Raw genomic sequence first — 18719 nt, 5'->3', positions numbered from 1 at the left:
GGCAACATTTCATTGCTTTGAACGGAACTCTGCACAAATGGAATTAAAGGACCTGTGAGGGTTCATTTGGTTCCATTAGTGCCTTCGCACAGTTTTTATTAAATGGACAAAGTCCAGAGCAGAAGCTGAAATGTAAGCATTATAATGTGTTCACACTAGCAGCAACAACACATAGGAAGCATTCAAGTTTACATTCAAGTTTGTGTCCAGCGTTGCCAGGTCTGCTTATTTAGTCAGAAAGGGCTTTGGGCTTTGTTATTCTGTAAAGTTGCTTGTATACAGTATCACAATGCCTCGCAGTGCAAGGCGTTGTGAGCTTGTACACTTAGATCGGCTATTTTCGGCAAAGATTCTAGGGCCTGGGCTGGCTTAATCCAGCATGACAGTGTGGCACCTGTCACGGGTTCGAGTCCCGATCCCGATAAACGTTGCTGTGTGTCTTCCCGGCCAGCTCTCTCCCTGTTTCCTGTCTACCTACTGTACAACTATCAATAAAGGTAAAAAACCCCAAAAATCTTAAAAAATAAATAAATAATAAAAATCTCCTCAGAATGGGGTTCACGTCGTTAATGTAAAAATCACACCCATGTGAAGTGAGGGGCGCTCTTATCATCATACGTCATCATACATCATGCCATTCTGGCGAATCACAATTTGCGTCCTCACTTTTGTCTTCAATGTTTGTGTTTACACAAACCCTCAAAGCTGGACATAGGAGGGGATAGTGACCCTCAAAAACATAAATAAACTAGAAAAAGTGCCCTTCTGGGCACAGGTCTCCACCAGGAGGATAGGACTGTGTGAGATGTTTGTTAAAATGTTTAGGAGTAATATAAACATGTTTGCCTTTGATGGCAATTGGATGATTTGAGGCATTTTGTTCCAAAAATGTGTTTTGCAAAAACAACCTGTTGGTGGCGCTATAATAGGCCAATGTGAAAAGGGTGGAATATATTCCTCAGCCTAGTAAGAAAATGTGTGAAAGATTTCACGTAAATTGCATGCTGAGTTCATGATTTGAGGCTTTTGTTCAAAACGGGGCAATCTTGCAAACTGTGAAAGCCAATTATAGCCAATTAGGATGGAATATGAAATATCGGACAGAACCAACTTGAGCACATGACCATAGAGATACTGTGTAACGATTTGTGAGATTTTTGGACAGAATCTGGAGGAGTAATATCAAAAAATGTGTTTTACAAAATTCGGCCTCCTGGTGGCGCTATAAAAGGCAGATGCGGAAAATGCAGGTCAAAGGTTTGTCCTTGGCCTCTAGGGAGTGTGCATGCAACGTTTCACGCAGATCGGTGCAGTTTTAGGTAAAACATGTGAAAAGCTGCCTCATGGTGGCGCTATAACAGGCCGTTCTGGAAAATGCGGGGCAGAGGTTCATCGTTGGCATCCAGGGAGTGTGTGTGCAAAGTTTGGCATCGACCGGGTTAACGGTGCCGGAGATTAGCTGGTAACGGACGGACGGAAGGACAGACGGACGGACGGACACACACACACACACACACACACACACACACGGACGGAGTGCAAAACATACTCTCTCCCCATGCCTTCGGCCACACACACACACACACGGACGGAGTGCAAAACATACTCTCTCCCCATGCCTTCGGCCTGGTGGAGACAAAAATCACACTCGTGTGAAGTGAGGGGCGCACTTATCATACATCATCATACATCACATTCCGTGCTCAGCCAATCAAATCATCACAAATGTCATTCCGGCCAATCACTTTTGACGTCTTCAGATTTCTGCCCTCATTTTTATCCTCAATATGTACTTTGCTCAGCCAATCAAATCATCGCTATGGGGTGATCAGCCATTCAAACCATCATGTTTGTGTTCACACAAACAGACAAAACTCCTATCACACAAAGATGTGTCTCCCTCCCCCCTGTAGTAACTCTGAGGACCACCTAGGGGTCCCAGACCCCCCAGTTGAAGACCTCTGGTGTAATCCCAGTGTGGAAGTATATAGGTCAGTGTGGAGGTGAAAGACTGTAGCAACCTTAAAGACAGTAAAAATAATCTGGGGCAAACAGAAACTAAAGACAGTAAAAAGCCATGCTTAAAAGAACTGCTTCCTCCACATTGTCCTCGCTCACTAAAACCCTCCACCATAAACCACACATACTGTCTGCTCAGACACACTGTTGCCAGATTTGTTTGGGAGAGAAACGAGCAGAATAAGCAAGCAAATAGGCTGCATGGTGACATGGTCACACACAACGGGGCGCCCGTGGTTCAGAGGTAGAGTTGCAGGTTGGGAACGGAAAGTTCCCAGTTCGATCCCGGGCTCCCCCTGAGTTTGTGTCAAAGTGCCCTTGAGCAAGACTCTGAACCCCTTTGGTTGCTCCCGATGAGCAGGTTGGTGCCTTGCATCGCTCTGGATTAAGAGCGTCTGCTAAATGCCTAAATTGTTCTAATCTGTTGGAATTGTTTTCAGATGGGGGTCCGGCAACAAAAGCATAGGCTCCTTGACATGAAAATGTCTGAAAACCTCTCGATTAAATAACATTTGCAAAAAGATACAACCCACCACTACCAATATTTACAAGTGACTGTACAGAAATAAAACAAGACCAAAGTCGCTCATAATAAGCACATTTGGCAACACTGGCTCAAACACCTCCCCAGTAATGTGACACCTCCAGTACGTACACACAGCTGTGACCCCATTGGTCAGGGGGAAAGGTCGCCGCCGTGGCGATCATCATGCCGCTGCCATGGCGACCGTTCCGGTGATGGGGAATGCAGCTGTGTGTCAGAAGCTATTAATTATCAGCCAGCGATGGGATAATAAGCATGTATGTAAGAGGGCTTAAAAGGGCCTATGTTTGGTAGTGTGCTTACATGGAAACCGTTCATATTCTCAAGGTCTTTCCCCAGGTTCTGTTACGCAAACCGGGCGTGGAAAAAGTGGTCGTTTATTCTCGGTATTAGATATACCGTCCCTGCCAGGTGGAAACCTTGTATGTCCAAAAGCTGTTACTTTTCAGGACATGGACAAAATATAAAGTAACACCTGTGAAAGATGTAACGTTGCACTGCTGTTGTGAAAAAGGTTTACCTGTATCATCAAGTTGTTTCCTTGAGGTGTTACATGGTTGTGTGTTGTGGTTCTTCTGGAGTCCTGGAGTCGTATACTGTCGCTGTCAGACAGAAACCTCTCATCTCCATATTTTAACTTTTTACGTTTTATCGTAAATTAACACCCTACTTGATCACACTACAGTGTCACACAAAAGCATCAAAAGTAGCTGATGCACAAGCCCGAGGATGTCGATCTGCTATACTTTTGATACTAATCCTAAAAAGTAACAGTTTTGGACATTATGGGAGGTTTCCACCCAACAGAGACAAAATGCTTGTGTAGTGTTGTTTTACCTACAGTGACATCAAATGGCAGTATGTGTGAATAGAGTAAGGGATTCAACATCATGTGAATGTGTTGGAGGTTGCAAACAAATGTGAATTTAGCTTATTTTTTGTGGTTATGGAGGTTCAGATTTTATGTTGTAGGTCCTGCACTATATTAACCAGGATATAAAAACTCACTATCCGTCTCACTAATTCAATGCTGATATCTGAGAGTGCATCTACAATTCATCCAAATTCAACTTGGTCCAAAACGGCCTAAACATCAGGTCAAATGCTTGGCTGCGGTGTGTAGTACCAGCATTCAAATCCGAGGGGGGTAAAAAATGTCTGGCCTTTTTTGGCCCCTGGTCGTGGAATGATCTACAGTCCAGACTAAAATTGGCTTTGAAAGTTCCCTTGAGAAGTTTCAAAAGGATCATCTTTGATGTACAGTCCAACACCTGCACATGTTTGGACTAGCCTATGTTCATGCCTATTTATTTATTTATTTATTTATTGGTTCAGATCGTGTAGATTGTGTATATGGTGTATTTTGCCCTGCTACTAAATAGTAGGACTGGGGACTTTTTGTATTTATTCATAGGTACTGTAAAATGTATTCTGGATGTTGTATTTGCTGGTCCAAAATGTAACATTGACGATGTGGTATTGAAGTGTAATTTTATTTCTGCCTCTTGGCCAGTTCCCACTTGTAAAAGAGACGCAGTCTCAATGTGGTTACTGGTTAAATAAAGGTTAAAAAAAAAAAGACTTGGCAACACACACCAGATACCTGATACTGTGTGTGCGTCTCCAAGAATCCAACACATGAAATGTTTTCATGCGCTGCATGCATGCTGTAGCATCCATATATTAAGTGCATTTCTTATCTCTCGTCAGGGGGAGAGGGTGTGGCTGCGTGAGGAGGACCAGTATCTTCCCAGCACCGTAACGTCCTGCAACGGAGGAGTCGTGGTCTTCCACACCGACTATGGACAAGTAAGAGACATGACATGAGCCAACTCAACTTTATTGTCCCATCACAGGTTTATGGGTGTAAAAATAAGTGGCTGAAAGCATCAATCAATGTGTCGTACACGGACAAAATGTGTCTGTGGCAAAGATTTCTATTTTCCACACCATGTTCTTATTTTGATCATACCCAATTACTGAATGTCAAGTCTCCAGGTTGTCTTCATGACACTGATTTACTATGACACTATGGGATTAGGAGGCCAACTAGTACTAGTGGTTCTCAAAATGATTTACTATGACACTATGGGATTAGGAGGCCAACTAGTACTAGTGGTTCTCAAAATGATTATTTGTAAGGACCCCCTTAACTCCTAGAGTGTACAAATGGAACCAAATGGTCCATTTGGTTCCATTTGTACATTCTCAGAGTTACAGACTTGTTGTGGTCCTTTATAATTTAACCTCTCAGTCGCCTCAGGGTCTAGAAAGGACTCTTCATATAAATTAGGATCAGCTGCAGAGGAGAAGCACAAATCCCCCACAATCCTCTCTGGTTCCACCTGATCACCTCTCTGTGTTGTCACAACACACAGAGACAGATGGGACACTGGTCAACATGCTCTCTCTGTCACTTTGAGTCACCAATGGACCCAAAATACACCACAAGTATTGGTTTTAGTTGGGATAAGACTACGAGTATGTCAAGTGTTGATATTTATGTATTATGTATTTAATATTGATTTTTGTAGCCCTGGCTGAAACTCTTGCTAAAAACCTGCTAAACCCCAGCATCTCATCAGCATTCATGAAGAAAGGTTTCACAGAAAATAGCCAAACTACAAGCTTGTAAATATTGGCTACTGTATATTGGCTATCTCCCCAGGCCAAGCGGGGATCGCCTGAAATGTGGTCTCTCATGCACAGGCAGGCAGGCAGACAGGCAGACAGACAGGCAGACAGACAGGCAGGCAGGCATGGGCACCCAGGCAGGCAGGCAGGCAGACAGACAGACAGACAGGAATGCAGAGACACAGACAGACAGAGAAACAGACAGACAGACGAACAGACAGACAGGCAGATGTTGCGTTACCTCCACTCCTCAGCACAAAGCACTGTTGTTTTTGTGTAAGGTCAAGGGTCAACCAGGGTCACAGAGGAAGAAGAGACAGACACATGAAAGAGCTCCCTACCTAAAGCTCCTGTCAATGAGGTTACTGTGTGTGTGTGTGTGTGTGTGTGTGTGTGTGTGTGTGTGTGTGTGTGTGTGTGTGTGTGTGTGTGTGTGTGTGTGTGTGTGTGTGTGTGTGTGTGTGTGTGTGTGTGTGTGTGTGTGTGTGTGTGTGTGTGTGTGTGTGTTGTGCGCGCGCGTGCGTTGCTCTATGCAACAGAATTATTTTAGCTAACCCCCTGCAAGAAATAATTATAAATCACGTCCCACAGGTTGAGAACCACTGGAGGGACATTCTTATTTCAGAGGTTACAATATTTATACATTGACAAAGAGCAGGTGATTCTAGGTGCAGTAGGAGTTCAACAGGTTGTGTCTGGAACCAGGCCAGACGTACCTGCTGTTTACACACACACACACACACACACTGACACACACACACACACACACACACACACACACACACACACACACACACACACACACACACACACACACACACACACACACACACACACACACACACACATGTATGCACGTGATCACATACACCCGTTAACTTAATGTAAACACAGCCAGCATGCTAAAGAAAACATGAGAAATCATGAGTTTGACAACAGCAGGAATTTGTTCACGTTTTGTATTCTAAATGGGTGGAGTTTAGTAGCTGATAGATCACAATCAGAATTAGAACACATTTAAAAGAGTTCTCTAAAAGTGGGATACTGCAGCCAGGGGGTTCCAAATCCAGTATACTGGTGCGTTTTTTATTTATTTTTCTCAGTGTTTTTCCACCGTTGTTCTGAAAAACGCTACCAGTCTGCAGGGACCTTTACAGATATGAAACTGAGAGTGTACTCTCAACAGTTATGGGGGTCCTTGAAAAAAAAGAAGAAAGAAAAGGCAACCACTGATCAAAAGCATTCACATATCCTGCTTTGTTGTTTTCAGGAATAGCCAGGTTTCAGAGGAAAGGGGTTTTACGTAGTCAAAGACATTTACTTGAGAGGAACGATCTTTGTCCTTGTGAAGCTTGATGCTTTGATCCGTTAATGACACAGCTGCCTTCTGATATTCAACCACACTGATCTACAAAGACTTAAAAACTGTTAAGACCAGGGATTACATTTCATATCTATAAAGATAATGGCCCGGTTTCCCAAAGGACACCTCTTACACCATGGTGTAAGAAGTGGTGTTGCACATGCTCAGTTGCTCCTCTAGGCCGCACACAGAAGCCTGTGAACATAGACATTCCGTGCATAGATGTGCCACGCACTGGTATGGTAGGCCTCAGGTCTACCATTCTGAAATTTAATTTAATAATATTTGGGGAAAAAAAGATCCAAATAGTATTAAATTAAATTTCAGAATGGTAGACCTGAGGCCTACCATTGCGTGGCACATCTATGCACGGAATGTTCACAGGCTGCGGCCTAGAGGAGTAACTGAGCATGTGCAACACCACTTCTTACACCATGGTGTAAGAGGTGTCCTTTGGGAAACCGGGCCACCATTACATGCTGACCATTTCACACGGCCGCCGATAGTGGTCAGATGTAGCCTCGCGTAGCCAGCCTTCATCCGCCTTTGCAATACATATTTCCCCAGGCAAATTAAGTCTGGCCCCTCTCAATTGTGGGAGGACTTCACAGCCTAAGTGGTGACGATGCAACTATGGCACGGAAAAATCGAATGCTGAGAGGGACGAGACTAATATCCACGCAGTGATATTAGTATCGCTACGAGAGGTGGATCGCGTGCATTTTCAGACCACATTTATTTCAATTATTGTGATTAATCGATTGTGTTCCATTGTATAGTTTAAGTTCCTATTTATCTATATAACAAAGACAACTTGTATAGCCTAATATTACAATCTTAGGGCTTTGCAAATTATTTGGGGGCCCACGCTATATCCTCAAGGCCCACCAGTGGGCCCCGGCCCACATGTTGACAACCATTCACATACAGTGGCGCTAACTGTTAGCTTGTGTATTACATTACATTGTAAGTAATAGTACATCAAACAGAAGTTTTAACAGCTGACAGTCGACATTCAGCTGCATATAAGTGGGCTTTGTTTTTAACCTTGACCCGCTACTTAACATACTAGCTAGCATGCATAGCATTGCTAGCATGACTGACCTCCCGTACCGACAACAGCTGTCACCATGCAGGGTCCTTGACCTAATTACCCTTTCTAATTAGCCCAGGCTGTCTCCATGGAGACAAAGAAAACAACACAATGCCGTGTGGATATGTGGCTAAGCTTTAGCGACAGATGCTAGTGGCAGTAAATCTCTGAGACAAAAGGCATTAAGACAACAGTGCTACTGTATGTTATGTAGACTTATGTTGACGGGTTGAAAAAAGGATTCAATTAGTTTTTGTCTTACTTATAAAAGGATCAGGGAAGTGAATTTACGTTTAGCCTTTTAACTGTCAGCTTGATCCAGATCCATTCACACTCAGGACAGTAGTGGAATATTAAGCTAGGTTGCAAGTATAGCCTGTACAGTGACAAGTGTAACACAACACAACACAACAGAAATTGTCGCTGTTGAGCTTGACTTCTTATCTCCATATTCTAACTTTTTGTGTTTTGTTTGTAAATGAATGCCCTACTAACTTGATACAGTGTCCACAAAAGTATCAAAAGTAGCTGATCCACAAAATGTCTTGCTTTGTGCAGCATTTTGTGCTTGTAGATCTGCTACTTTTGCTATTTTTTAATTTGTATCCTGAAATGTAACAGTTTTGGACATAAAGGTTTCCACCTGATAGAGATGAAACTTTGTTTGTAGAATGATTTTGAAAACCTGACATCTCTATTTTGGTTTATTAACAAAAAATTTCTACAATTTCGATTTTCTAAACTGTTAAAAGAAAAGCAGAACAAAGATGAGAGAAGAGTTCCAACCCTTGTTGAACTGTACAAAAGAAGAAGTCCAGTCAGGTGTGTAGGCTAAGCCAAACAAAAGACAAAGAAGACAAAAGGAATGCACGGTCGTGCACCAACATAACTAAAGGCATGTCCACAGAGGTTTGGCAGATGCAAAAATATTGTTCTTCAGCCTATACTGACTTTTAAAAGTGACACCAAAAATTGTGTATAGGGGGAACCGCAAAATAAAACAAACAAGGGAAAAAACAGAAAAACAATGGAGACAAAAAAATGTTTCAATCAAAATGTTCACATATATCCCATCTACAAGCTTGTGAGCATATGATTGACACATTTCAGTATTTCACAAGTATCGTCTCTGTCGAGTGCAAATCTCCAAAACTGAATTTGAAAAGATTCAAATTCAAAAACAGCAAAAGTAGCAGATCTAATCTAATTGAATTAAAAATCAAGTAGCTAGTGTGTGAATTTACAGTAAAAAAAAACACACACACACACAAAACGTGATCAACATAATAATATGGATATAAGAGGTTTCTGCCTGACAGCAATGGCATGTTGGGCTTAAGTGTTTAATATAACTCAGAGATTGTTCAAATGCAACCAAATGACCCTGGGAATTTACAAATGACTAAATGAACACTGAGCATCTTCCTGTGCATCTTCCTTTATCAGTGGCAGCGGTGGCCGAACGGTTTGCGGAGCGGTCTTGATACCGGAAGGTCGCCAGTTCGTATCCCCGGACCGGCACGTTAAAATTACCACCGCTGAAGTGCCCTTGAGCAAGGCATTGAACCACTACCATGAAATGTTCTATGAGCAGGGCCTGGCTGTAAACAAGTATCTGATGCTTAGTCCAGTTACCCTGGGTAAATATAGTAACTTTGCTTTGTGCAGGCAGAGAGAGAGAGAGAGATGTTAAGCAATGCATCCATTGTTGTTTTCTTCTGAATAGCAGCAGTTTTGTTTTGTAACCATACATTTGCTGCAGTTGTTTCCAATCGTCTGTGAACAGCAGATAGACAGTAAATTCAGGTTTCCTCAGACAGTTGGTGTTCCCTAGAGGATGCTGGGATATGTGGTTCAGATGTTTTCAGTGGTGGAAGAAGTATAGGCATATACTCTGATTTTATTTTTTATTTTTTACGTTAAGTAAAATACCACAATGATAGAAATTGTCTCTTGTCGGGTGGAAACCCGAAAACTGTTACTTTTCAGGATTCACATTCAAAAACGGCAAAAAAAGTAACAGATTCACAGGCTCAAAATGTGTCGTTCCGCGCCACGTTTCAAGCTTGTATATCTGCTAATTTTGATGCTTTTGTGTGGTGCTGTAATATGACCAAGTCATGGGAATTCATGAAAATAAATAAAAATAAATAATAGAAACATAGAATGGGAGGAAGTCTTGACATCAACATGTTTTCTCTATGTTTTTATACTTTTATTTTGTTCTTTGCCATTGTTCTATCATTTTAACTACTTGACTGTGTTTATTGTATTCTATTTTTGTGTCCTGCCCTGTGAAGCACTTTGAGCTGCATTTATGTATGAAAGGTGCTATACAAATAAAGTTTATTATTATTAACATTATGTTTGAGTTAAACTACAAAAGTATTGGCATCAAAATATGCCTACAGTATAAATGTATTGTACGTCCCACAATGTCCCATTCCACAAGTTTCTTTCAACAAAGTTTCCAAAATGTGTCTAAATTGGTTCACCGTGTGATGTTGTTAACACCGTTTAATTGGATGTTTTATGTTTTGTAACAACGAGGTATAAACCTGTTAGTAACAAGTTACTTTGTAGATTTACATTATGAAAATAACATACATTATTAGCCTCTGAGATGTAGTAGTGGAGTCACTCATGTCCAAATGTTACATTTGTAGTTCACCCCCAGAACAATGCTTATTTTCTATCAATTACACACCACATGAAGCCTTGAACTCATTTCTGTTTTGTTTTTGAGTCTCTCCGGTGGGAGACTGGAAGAGTCTGGAAGAGTCTTCTACTGAGTCTCCTACTGACCGATGATCTGGTCATATTGGCTCAGGAATGCAACACACACAAAGAAATCTCCATGAATCCAAGGCTTCATGGGCTGAACTACTCCTTTAAGTACAGTATTAAAGTAGCCTATACATGTAGTATGTGTACTTTGCACTACTGGAAGAGACATAAATTAAAGTTTCAACAGACAGACAGACAGACAGACAGACAGACAGACAGACAGACAGACAGACAGACAGACAGACAGACAGACACGCATTGTCCTCAAATCAACTGAAACCTGATCTGAAGACAGCAGGCAGACATGCTCTGTTACACACCTAAACACCACACCAACACACATACCTGCACATGCACATACACATGCACATGCATGCACTCACACAGACAGAATACTTGCTCTGTTACACTCCTACACCCCACACCAACACGCATACCTGCGCACGCACGCACGCACGCACGCACGTACGTACGCATGTATGTGTATAGGAATCAGCTTGTGGAGGTTCATTCAGACAAAAGACAACATCTGTTGGTCGAGACATCAACAGGTGTTCTCCCTCTCACGCGCACGCACGCACGCACGCACGCACGCACGCACGCACGCACGCACGCACGCACGCACGCACGCACGCACGCACGCACGCACGCACGCACGCACGCACGCACGCACGCACGCACGCACGCACGCACGCACGCACGCACACACACACACACACACACACACACACACACACTACCTATCTCCTCTCCAATATCTTTTCTGCCGGGTGGACTTTATCAGGAAATGAAAAAAGAAAATAATAATTGCGACCATAGGTCGCAGTTACAATGAATACCTGAATTTATCGTTAGTCGTGTCGTGTCACATCACAACTCCAATCATTAACATTGTGAATCACAAATTTGTATTATTTCCACACAACAGCTCAAAGGTATATATTAATGACATATTTGAAAATGAGTGGTATTCCCCTTTAACTCGTGCTTCCCAACTGTGCCGTATTAAGAAGCTCTGTTGTTTCAGGCCTGAAAACGTTGATTAAAAAAGGGGAAAAAGAAAAAAAGGTCCATATATTAGCATCCCCAGACGATGCCCTAATACAATCTGTTATGCCCATATATGGAGACCCCTGATGTCATCAATATTAAGCCTATTATGTTAATGTCAATATGTGGCCATATTGTGACAGTCTCATGATCACTCCATATCCACTCATGATAACCAGTCTGGTTGCTGCGACACACTTGCAAATGTTGGTACAACACATGGATCTCCATAATGTGGAGTCTGGGGTGGTGAGTGCTATAGGGGTGAGGTGGAGTCTGGAGACATGCTGCAGCATTCTAGGTATCGTCATCGTATAGGGTCATCAGCATAACAGTGATAGGGGAGCTTGTGAGCAGAGATGACAGAGCCAATAGTGTTGAGGGAGAAAAGGAGGGGACCAAGTACAGATCCCTGGGGGACCCCGGTAACGGGGGTTATGGGGAATTAAAGCAATTCCAATGGATCAAATGTAGTTATTTGTCACAATCTATATCTATTGCTTATCATTCGGTCCATATCAAACCCACAGACTTTAAAACTTTCACGTTCAGCTCCAAAATGTTCTGTAAACAAGCAAAAATAGCAGATCTGCAAGCTTTTTTAGTGGGTGCTCTGTTTTCTTCCAATTTTCTTTTTTCGTTCTTCTCTTGCCATTGTGTCATGGCCGCCATTTCCCACCTGATGTTGTGTGGCAGTCCAGACTGCTCCAGACCGTACTGGATAACTGTCAGCTTGCACAACGTCTTCAGCCCAGGGCTTAAGTGTAGGATCTGTAAACGGCTGCATTTGGGTTGTGTACTGTTTATGTAACCGAAGAAGACGACACATTTTCCCGTCATGCAACAGCGCATGTTGGACATCCAAATGCCCGTCCCCTTGGGCTCAACCTTCTTCCAGGAGAAGGTCTCTGTGTTGAATTTCCACACATCATTAAAGGTGCTGCTGTTGTTGTAGCCGCCAAATATGTACAGCTCTCCATTGTAGGCAAAGGCTGATTGATAACAGCGTTCTTCTGGAAGAAGCTGTGGAGAAGGCGTGCTCAGCCAGCAGTTGGTGTCCATGTCGAACACACATATATTGTTGTAGTAGTCAGGCGATCGCTGCGCCTGCACACCCCCAAATACAAACATTTTTGTCCCGATGATGGTAGCAGAGTGATATGATGAACCCTGCGGTGGAATGCCTCTGGTGTTAATTAAAGACCAGGCCATTGTGATGGTGTCCAACTTGTAGATGACATTATCGGGTTCAGCATTGTTGTATCCTCCATAGATATGCATGGCCTTCCCCAAGACGCAGGCCGAGTGGCCGTGTCTCACCTCTGGAATAGTCCCCGAAATCCGGGTCTCTAACCATCTGTGGGTGTCTTCATCAAATGCATAAAGAACGTTGTCACTGTAAACCCCCGTTGATTGTAATCCACTTGCTTGCATTCTTTATTATCCTACAATTCACTATCCCTCCCCAGATGTATATGATACGTTCTATCAGAACAGCTGTGTGGCCATGTCGCATGGCGGGAACCTCGAGGTGATGTTCTTCTCCTGCAGTTGTCAGTGTGGACAACTCTTCCCAGCGTAAAGACACTGTGTTGAAGACGCGCACATCAATCTGATTCATGTTGTCGGTCATCCCATGATTGAAGCCTCCGAAGTAGAACACCTTTTCCCTGACTGGCACTGCAGCACAAAAGCGCAAACCTCTTTTCTGTTGCTCCAGTTCCTTTGTTAGGGGCATTGCCCAATGCAACATCTCAACGTCTGTCTGTCTGCGTGTGTGTGTGTGTGTGTGTGTGTGTGTGTGTGTGTGTGTGTGTGTGTGTGTGTGTGTGTGTGTGTGTGTGTGTGTGTGTGTGTGTGTGTGTGTGTGTGTGTGTGTGTGTGTGTGTCTGTTTGTCCACCGTGTTTCCCTCACACTCTCTCTTGCTTGCTTGCTTGTCTCTTGCTTGCTTGTTTGATTATTTAGTAAATTCCCCTAACGTATATCCCACTCAAAATATAACCTCTCTCCAACATATATAAGGCAGTCCAGGGCTGTAGTGTGACGTCACACCCAACAGAAAGTGTTGTCACACATGTGGAACGACGGCAATCTGTGTTTGATGTCACTGTACCCACTAAATTCTGATGATGGTGCGTAGCCCGCGAGCTAGTTCAGGCAGATACACTCAAGAGGTTTGTACGTCCACTTCCTGTCAGTTCTGCCACTGAGTGTTTGCTCCCAGCACCACCCGTACTGCTTTCCCTAAGACCCAAACCACACCAATGATTCACCTCGCAACTCCTTGCAACCGAATGGTTGCGAGTAGTTGCATCTAGTTGCATGCAACTATTATCCCCAATGGCAGTTGCAAGGAGTTGTTAAAACTGTTTTGTTACCAAGGAGTTGCGACTAGTTGCATTGGTGTGGTTTGGGCCTAAGAGTTTTTTTTCCCCCTCAGGGACTAATGTTAACACATTTATCGCCAACGTTTTCGAAACGTTTCGAAACATCTTTCCCTGCCAGAGTTTTTCACTACCCTTTGACGAACCACCCGGTCGTGAACATAGCTCCATTGTGCGATTGCGCGCCTTACAATAGCGCAATCGTTTCTCATAATGTCGAGACACACCGGTATTTCAACACCGCCGTCCAAAACAAAGAAGAGAAGCAGAGTGACCCGGCTGCCATGATTCACCATAGGATTGCACTGTGACTCGATTACCCAGAAGCCCTGAGAAGCAAGCATCAGTTGTTTTTTGAGTGGTGCAAACCACTCCAACAACTGGCTTTGTTAGTACCCGTGTGTGTTTATGCCTGTACGGGTGAGCATGGTTGCTATGGTTAGTATGTGACGTCACTGACATAAATGTGTAGTTGCACCACTCAGTTCACACGGGTGTGATTTTTTTTCCAGTCATGTGATCCACTGTTCTCTATTATTAAAGCTTGCCCAGCCATGTGGCTCCTAGAGCAGGAGCCTATCTCCTGTTCTATGGAGCCACATGGACCATTATTTTGAAGAAAAAAGATCAAATGTCACCGTATATATTCATACATGATTTTAATTTTAATTTGTATTTTTTTAACCAGTTGAACCCCAGCATCCATATTCTGGGCAGGACAATAGCCCAAAATAGCTGATCTACAAGAGCTCACAATGCGTTGCAAACTTGTAGATCGTCTGTTTTTGGCGAAGAGATCTGGTGTAGACAGAACATTAGCGGTCCAAGTACACAGACATGAAGTCTAGAGAGTTTAAATGGTTACCGGTAGGCATATACAACCTGTATTATAGTGTATATAAGCTGTTTTAACGTGTACGATGTGCGTCATTAATTGATTCCCACATATAAGTAACAACGTGAGTGCCTTATCAGTTCAATAAGGGACACGTCTTTTAGTTTCCAAATAAGGGACGATTCCTTATTTCAGGGGGACGGTTGGCAGCCCTATGGCACTTACCCCCAATCCAACCCTCGCTGCTGAGTGCCAAGCAGGGAGGCGGTGGGTCCCATAATGTAACCGCTGGTCTCTGGTTAACGCTAGCGTTAGCGTTAGCTTCCAATGTCAACACGACGGACAAACAAGGATGGAGCGCGTCGAGCATTTTTGGACGATGTTCTGTTAGCGTGCGGTGAAAATGAGCCGTTCCGTCTGTTCACAGAAAGTGACAGGTCTGTGGTCAGTTTCCCTTTGTGGAAAAGGCTGATTCGGCACAGTGTTCCCAGAGCCAAAAGCCTTCCACGTGGCTGACCTCAGGTCTGTGTAGTTTAGAGCGATTGTAACCCCACACCTTCATGTGTAGCACTGTTACCAGGAGCTGGAATCAAACCCAGTGAGTCATCCCACCGTGGGCTGCTACTGTCGCCCTTGAGCAAAAAAGCAAGGCGTTTAACCACCAACTGAACTGCTAAGAGGTGGTTTGTGTGTCAGAGCCAATGGTAAGCAGGCAGGCAGGCAGACAGAATGGCACAGGGTTTGAGGATTCTGGGAGATCATCTGAAGCATGGGGGGGGGTGATTGAAAACAGACCTGTTTAGTTCTGTACTGTGTGTGTGCGTGCGTGCGTGCATGCGTGCGTGCGTGCGTGCGTGCGTGCGTGCGTGCGCGCGCATAGTTTAGAGAGAAACGGTAAGAAAGCACAAGGCAGAGAGAGAGAGAGACCTTGACAAATCAGACACATTTTAATAATTTATGTATGTCCATGCAAAAGGAAATTGCATACAAGGACATAAATATTTCAGGTGCAGCAAAGTTACATCCAGAAAAGCAAGGTCCTCGGTCATGGACAAATGCAGCTCCGGGGAATGTGGGTGCGTCATCAGCACCCATACCCTAGGTGGGGTTGGAAAAAGGGCCTTTCTGAGTTGAGTTTGCATGTTCTCCCAGTGTCCCTAGGGTAGGTACCCTCACAAAAAACAAGCAGTAATCCTGGTCTCTATACTGCCTCCCCCTGGTCAGCCGGGGCGCCTGATGGAGGGGAAAGGAACTGGTTGGAATAACGTGTTCCTTCCACAGACTACGTCCTACCAGGGAAACTACCCCCTGTAAGGTGATAAGAAGCGACCTGCTCACTGCATGCATTGAAGGAAGCATGAGATCAGTTGGGTCAGGTTTGGCAGAGGGAGAGTAGTGATTATTACAGGATTACAGCTTAGACAATTGGCACCGGGTGGAAAAAGTAAATGGGTTAGAAAATTGTGGGATAAAATAGAAGATACTTTGTGTGCGCACCAAGAACCGTTTTACTAAGTCTAGACGGTCTAAGTGGTCAAACTGAAGTGTTCTGTGACACCCCTGGACTTGCGTCACGGCAGCCTAGGGTGCCATGGCACCCACCTTGAGAAACCCTGATGCAACAGGATGCTGCAGGTGTTCTATCAGTCTGTAATGGCTAGTGCCTCGTTCCCGACCGCATCACTAACGTGCCAATAATCACGATAATGCACAGCCTTTTCATTCAGTGACACCGATTGTTTTACGAGGCCAGAGTGACATTACCAAGAAGCAGTGCAGATGTCTCATTTCCTAATCTCACTTACTGTAGCAATGGATCTCTTCGATTATGTTTTTTTAACAGCTCTGTGTTGAAACACAAACACAGCTTGCATGTCTGGGATATCAGGAATGACTGTAAGTACAGTTTGACCCTGGTCTTGTTTCAGCATAGCTTATCAACAGCAGGCTAAAGACAAAACTACTACATTACAGTGTCTGACAAGCAAAACATACATGTGAGTTGCTGTCGCGTAGAAACCTCTTATATTTCAACTTGTTATGGTTTTTTCCCGTAATTGAATGCCCTACTTGATCATACTAGTACAGTAGTAGCAGTATCAGTAGTAGTGTAGAGCGGCTACTCTGTACTGTAGGCTACTCTGTACTGTGTGTGTGTGTGTGTGTGTGTGTGTGTGTGTGTGTGTGTGTGTGTGTGTGTGTGTGTGTGTGTGTGTGTGTGTGTGTGTGTGTGTGTGTGTGTGTGTGTGTGTGTGTGTGTGTGTGTGTGTGTGTGAGACATTAAGGGCTTGTTTCCATTGTGGTCCTACAGTATGTATTCAATTCATGAACAGCATAACAAATTTACAGAATAATACAAAGGAGAAAAAGGAAAAATGGCGGCATTGAATGCCACCTTTGTGAATTTACATGTATCTTTTGTTTTCATTTCTTCCTAATGTTATTTTCAGGTCAAGCAAGGACCCCCCGAATAAAAAGATTGTGTGGCACATTGTGACACTTTTCCCCCCAAGATTCAATTGAAAATAGCAGATCTGGCAGTGGCAGAACTAGAATAGAAGCTCATTGCACAAGCAACCAGGTGAATGTTTTCATTCACCTGGTTGCCTATTTCTCTCCCAAAATCTGGCATCACAGATGGAGTTATATATTGATCCTGGTCATTGGCGGGCAGGAACACTCTGTCTTGAGGCAAAGTGTTTATGGCCGTGGTCGACACACGGACGTCCAAATCTTTAAATAACTCTTTCAGAAAACATCACGTTCTTTGAAAGACGCTTGTAAAAATATCTCGTGGTCAGGCGGTTTTCTGGTCTCTTTGTGTGTCTTGGATGGATGTTCGTTCGTTACGTGAGCCAAAAACTGTAAAGAATGCTGAGTTTGGAAGAAGAAAGGTTTATTCAAAGCTCTTGGTGTTCAGCTTGTGACCCGAGGGACACTGTGACAGGCAAACACATGACCATTGACCACAGACACGTCAGCCATGATTTGGCTGTTTTTGACGACATCAGTGGATTAAAGTTCTCAGTCGCCATGACTGATTCCATAGAATCCTGCAGCATGTCTTCTATGGAAAACATGTCTGCGACACATTGAGATAGATCCTTTCCTTTTTTTAAGATTAGAGCATTTTAATTGGCCAAACTAGCAATATGTTCAGAAGCACTTTCGACTGATCAATGGATGAACTGTGGGTCGACATCACAAACGTAACATCCGGACTCGCGAGGCACACCGTTGCTCCGATCCACACCAACACTTGGAACCAACACTGTTCAAGGGTCACACCAGGGACCACAGGTGCCCCCACATGGGCCCCAGGTCAATCATTGTGATGCTTCAATCTGCATCAAACCAGCTCAGTGGCCTTGTGGTTAGAGGTCGGGGTTTGATCCCTGGCCGGGTCATACCAAAGACTATAAAACTGGGACCCATACTAGCGTCATGTCCAGGGGGTGTACTTGTACATCAAGCTGCCTCACACTAGCCTACAGAAACAGGAGATATAGGCTTCTGCCCTATGGGCCTCATGTCTCGGCAAGGCTTACTTTTTCTACTTAATCTTCATCAAACTTTGTACAAAAACTGTTTAGGGCTCTGTCATGACAATCAATCAGTCAACAGTGGTACAGCAGTGTTAAAAGCTGCAATATCTAACTTTCCTCTTCCACCTCCGATTTCAACCCGGTTTCCTGCACAAGCTCAGAATGTTTTACCATTGAGCTATTAGAGCCTGCTTGCTCAGGGGATACATTGAATCTTGACCATCAGGTCAAAATCCGTGTCAGATCCTGTGTGTAGGTGTTTGAGGTGTCTCAGTAGAAGAGCAGGGAGACAAAATATAACCACCCCAATTGTCTATTATATTGTATTAACATACTCTACCGTACAGATTGATTGATGAATTTTATTAATTATAAAGGGTGCCACTTTAATACCGACAATGGCCATAACTCTGTCCATTGCTCTGATGATGCAGCGTAATATAACTTAAATCTGCAAAGTAACC

At 43.7% G+C, this 18719-nt stretch overlaps 1 protein-coding gene across 1 annotated transcript in view; it reads left to right on the top strand.

Moving 5' to 3' along the window:
* Nucleotides 1–18719, top strand: part of myo10 (myosin X) — a 151717-nt gene that overhangs the window by 47176 nt on the left and 85822 nt on the right. The window contains exon 2 of the mRNA XM_079529117.1: nucleotides 4274–4372. Coding sequence (XP_079385243.1) covers nucleotides 4274–4372 — 99 coding nt within the window. The remainder of the gene's footprint in view (nucleotides 1–4273; nucleotides 4373–18719) is intronic.

Source organism: Electrona antarctica (assembly GCF_951216825.1).
Source record: "Electrona antarctica genome assembly, chromosome: 19".
Classification (NCBI taxonomy): domain Eukaryota; kingdom Metazoa; phylum Chordata; class Actinopteri; order Myctophiformes; family Myctophidae; genus Electrona; species Electrona antarctica.
The sequence above is the reverse complement of the archived record's forward strand: the minus strand, read 5'-3'. Positions and strand labels throughout refer to the sequence as shown.